Source organism: Otolemur garnettii, unplaced genomic scaffold, assembly GCF_000181295.1.
Source record: "Otolemur garnettii isolate 467f Iridium unplaced genomic scaffold, OtoGar3 scaffold00057, whole genome shotgun sequence".
Classification (NCBI taxonomy): Eukaryota; Metazoa; Chordata; class Mammalia; order Primates; family Galagidae; genus Otolemur; species Otolemur garnettii.
The window spans coordinates 9,909,057-9,913,492 of record NW_003852452.1 but is presented as its reverse complement, the minus strand read 5'-3'; the positions used below and the strand labels follow the sequence as shown (position 1 = coordinate 9,913,492).

At 41.2% G+C, this 4,436-nt stretch overlaps 1 protein-coding gene across 2 annotated transcripts in view; it reads left to right on the top strand.

Annotated features, from left to right (window-relative positions):
• The window catches only part of DENND5B (DENN domain containing 5B), a 192,394-nt gene that overhangs the window by 163,600 nt on the left and 24,358 nt on the right, over positions 1-4,436 (top strand). For both annotated transcript variants that reach the window (XM_012806795.2, XM_023514699.1), the window contains 2 exons: positions 711-839; positions 4,160-4,281. In XM_012806795.2, the coding sequence (XP_012662249.1) occupies positions 711-839; positions 4,160-4,281 (251 nt within the window). The remainder of the gene's footprint in view (positions 1-710; positions 840-4,159; positions 4,282-4,436) is intronic.

The window sequence follows — 4,436 nt, the reverse complement described above, 5'->3', positions numbered from 1 at the left end:
CCCTGTCCCTTGGGCTTGCCCTTCCTGCCTGATCCTCCTTTCCTCTTGAGAAGAAATCATTTAGGAAGATAAATTCAGTGCTATTGGGTGTTGCACTGACTTTTACACAAAATACTAATTTATACATACATGTAACACTCAGTTGAAGTTTAGCCGCACCATTTTTCAAGTCTTTCAAATTTTCAGGATCATTAACACAGCGTGGCTTGTCGTCTTTAATGCCAAAGAAAGATTGCATATTTTCTGTATGTTTATTATCTAGTGCAACTTGAAAAATAATTCAGTAGATTAAAACTGTGGCAGATATTTAATTAAACTATAGAACAATTACTTTGAACAAAAACTTGAATATTCAGACTGCTTTTTTCTATTTTCTTGAGGGTCAGGGCTAAACAAGTGCCTGTTAACATGCTGTCTATGAGTCTAAAACAAGGACCGAGTAAAGCTTGCGAGAATGAATAAGTATCAAATGCATTATCTTACGATGTTCTCCGTGAGCTTGTGTTGGAATGATAATTCTGTTGTAAAACTAAATTCATGATTCAAATGGAGCTTTTGAAGGTTTAATCAGCATAAGTTGTATATTACCCATTGTTTTCTCTACATATAAAAGAACTTCACTGTGCCTAGTACTGTTAACGCTTTAGTTCTCTTCTAGTTGTGAATTATCGTCAGGTTCTGCATCTTTTGCTGTTGTCACTGTTTTTTAGGCATATTCAGAACATGAGTGAGATCAAGACTGATGTCGGAAGAGCTCGGGCGTGGATAAGATTGTCTTTGGAAAAGAAGCTCTTGTCCCAGCATCTCAAACAATTGCTCTCTAACCAGCCACTCACCAAGTAAGACATTGCCTTTGGATACACTTCTGTTTCTGTGACCTGTGTGCTTGTGACCCAGATTGCGGAAGCTGACAAACTGGCTTCTTCCCCATGGAGTGCTGAGTCCCGTGCACGTGCGTTCTTGTCTACCAGGCATGTGCTTCGGAAACTCTGTCTTGATATAACGTGTGCTCATTTCTGGGAGAGCACACCATATTTCACAGCCAAAGGCCAGATTGCTCTGCTATAATTAGAAAAAAGTTAATACATACAAGCTAATACTAACATCCAAAAAATAAGCTGAACTTAAATAACAAACCTTATACCATATTGTAAGAATCACAACAAAAACCTAGAGTAGTATAGCAAAAAAAGGGGTGGGGGCAGGGCTGTCCACAGTACAGTACTGCTTGTGAGAGTCTTTTTTTTTTTTTTTAAATGGGGGGAAAGGGTTTTTTTTGTTTTTTTTAAGAGATAGAGTCTCACTTTATTGCCCTTGGTAGAGTGCCGTGGTGTCACAGCTCACAGCAATCTCCAACCCCTGGGTTTAGGTGATTCTCTTGCCTCAGCCTCCCAAGTAGCTGGGACTACAGGCACCCGCCACAACACCCTGGTATTTTTTTTGTTGCAGTTTGGCCGGGGCTGGGTTTGAACCCGCCCCCTTGGTATATGGGGCTGGTGCCCTACTCACTGAGCCACAGGCGCTGCCTGTGAGAGTCTTGCCAACACTTACCTTCAGTTGTTCAGAGCCAGGAAGCCAGTCAAGTGCATCTTAGTTAATTGCTAACTGTTTGGGTCGTTTCCTTCTATTCCATCAAGAAATGCTTTTGGCTGAAATACATTTCTCTTTTATGTATGTTAGTGCTAATTTGAAGGCTAGGGGCTTTGAGTTCTTCAGTGCGAAAGGTGTGCAGTAAATTCAGCAAAGACCTCAAGTGTGGCAGTTTACCTGAATCCCCTCACGGTGACCCGATGCTTTTTATAGTTTTGCCTTTGTGCATCATCACCCTTGGATTACTTACCCTTGGAGCATTTCAGGATGAGGCTTCATATCCAAAGAGTGGGTTTGATAAACAATGCAGTGTGACAGATGGCCTATAAACCTGACCTTGTTCTCTTAAAACTGACTTTTTTTACCCCAGTTATAAAAGTCACTCATGCTCATTGTGGCCAGAGTACAAAGAAGAAAATGATGATCATTTATAATTCTATATAAAGAAGAATACCAAGTATTTCATGTTCTCTTCTATACTTTTCTGCATGTTCTCTTAGTTAAGATTATACTATACTTTCAATTCAGTATCTTCTTGTTTAGCTGAACAGGAGCTATATCACAAGAGTTTAAACTCTGAAGTCTCTCCGCCTTTGTTCAGATATTGCCTTTACTATTTACTCTGAATGGCCTTGGATAAGATACTTCTTTATATTCCTATTTTCCCCATCTATAAAATGATGATGTTAATAGATTTACCTCATAGAGTGGTCATAAGAATTATATGTATTAATACCTATAGGATGATTAGAAAAGCGTTCAAATGTAATTGCTTTAAAAAAAAAATCTTTGGGGCAGTGCCTGTGGCCTAAAGGAGTAGGGCACTGGCCCCATATGCCGGAGGTGGCGGGTTCAAACCCAGCCCCCACCAAAAACTGAAAAAAAAAAAAAATCTCTGGGCTGTGCACGGTGTCTCACGCCTGTAATCCTAGCACTATGGGAGGCCCAGGCAGGTGGATTGCTTGAGCTCAGGAGTTTGAGACCAGCCTGAGCAAGAGCGAGACGCCATCTCTAAAAATAGCCAGGCATTGTGGTAGGCACCTATAGTCCCAGCTATAGGTGCTGGGGCAGAAAGGATCTTTTGAGCCCAGGATTTTGAGATTGCTGTGAGCTATCATGCCACGGCACTCTACCAAGGGTGACAAAGTGAGACTCTGTCTCAAAAAAAAAAACAAATTTTGCCCCCATTTCCTATTGCATTTTTAGAACTGAAAACTCAAAAGTTTTAACTAATGAGTCAAGGGGTGTGACTATTTTCAGGCCAGGCGATAGCCTGTAATCGCAGCACTTTGGGAGGCTGAGACAGGAGGATTACTTGAGGCCAGAGTTTGGGACCAGTGTGGGCAACACAGTAAGATCCTGTCTTTACAAAAAATAAAAATAAATTATTTGGGCATACTGATGTGAACCTGTAGTAACCAGCTACTCTAGAGACTAAGGCAGGAGGATTATTCGAGCCCAATAGTCCAGTGCTGCAGTGAGCAATGATCATTCCATTGTACTCCAGCTTGGGCAACACAGCAAGACCCTGTCTTTAAAAACCAAATTATTACTAATAACGCTTTCCTGAGCTTTTCAGTCTCACCAGCTGTGAAAATGGCTATTCATTGCCTCCTTGTCAACATTGGTCATCACTTTTAAATTTTTATTAGTTTGATAGATAAAAATGGATTCATAGCAACAGACTTTTTATAGCCACTAGTTAGATTGGAGATATTTTTGAGGCCAGGCACAGTGGCTCCTAGCACTCCAGGAGGCCAAGGTAGGAGTGTTACTTAAGCTCAGGAGTTTGAGACCAGCCTGAATGAGATCAAGACCTCATCTGTTCAAACAATAGTAAAATTAGCCAGGTGTGGTGGTGTGTGTACACAGTGCCACCTACTCCAGAGGCTGAGCTATGATGATGCCACTGCACTCTAGCTGGGGTAACAGAGCAAGACTCTAATTGTCTATTTTTTCAAGATTAAAGTGTCTACTAATTTCTCTAAGAGTGTTTTGTTTTATTTTGTTTTGTTTTTGGAGACAGTTTCAGTTTGTTGAGACAGTTTGTTGCCCTCGTTAGAGTGCTGTGGTGTCATAGATCATAGCAACCTCTTGGGCTAAAGTGATCCTCTTGCCTCAGCCTCCCAAGTAGCTAGGACTATAGGCACCCACCACAAAAGCCAGACTATTTTTGGAGACCGTGTCTTACTCTTGCTCAGGCTGGTCTGAAATTCCCAAACTCAAGCAATCAACCCCACTCTGCTTCCCAGAGTGGTAGGATTACATGTAGTTGTGAACCACCACACCCAGTCCAAGAGTGTTTATTTTTAATTGAGGAGGAATGAAAAAAAATTAAACATACCCCCCAAAAGACGTAATGATTTGTAATGGGTGGCTGTAGTCCCAGCTACTCAGGAGGCTGAGTTAAGAGAATCACCTAAGCCCAGGAGTTGGAGGTTACTGTGAGCTGTGTGACACTACAGCACTCTACAGAGGGCAATAAAGTGAGACTCTGTCTCTTAAAAAAAAAAAAAAGACGTAATGAAAAATGTATTAACTTGTGCTTGTTTTATTTTCCCTTTCCTAGGAAGCTTTATAAGCGTTACGCTTTTCTGCGTTGTGAAGAAGAAAGAGAGCAGTTCCTTTACCATCTTCTTTCTCTCAATGCTGTGGACTATTTCTGCTTCACCAGTGTGTTCACCACTATCAGTAAGTCTGGAGAATTGACTGTTAAAGAGTTACCGAGGTGACTGATAGAATGAAAGCATCTACATTTGTAAAAGTGAGATCTACCATAATACAGGTAGACACAGTGACGCATCCCCACATCTCCATTTAGGAATACAGGATATTCCCTAGCCGCT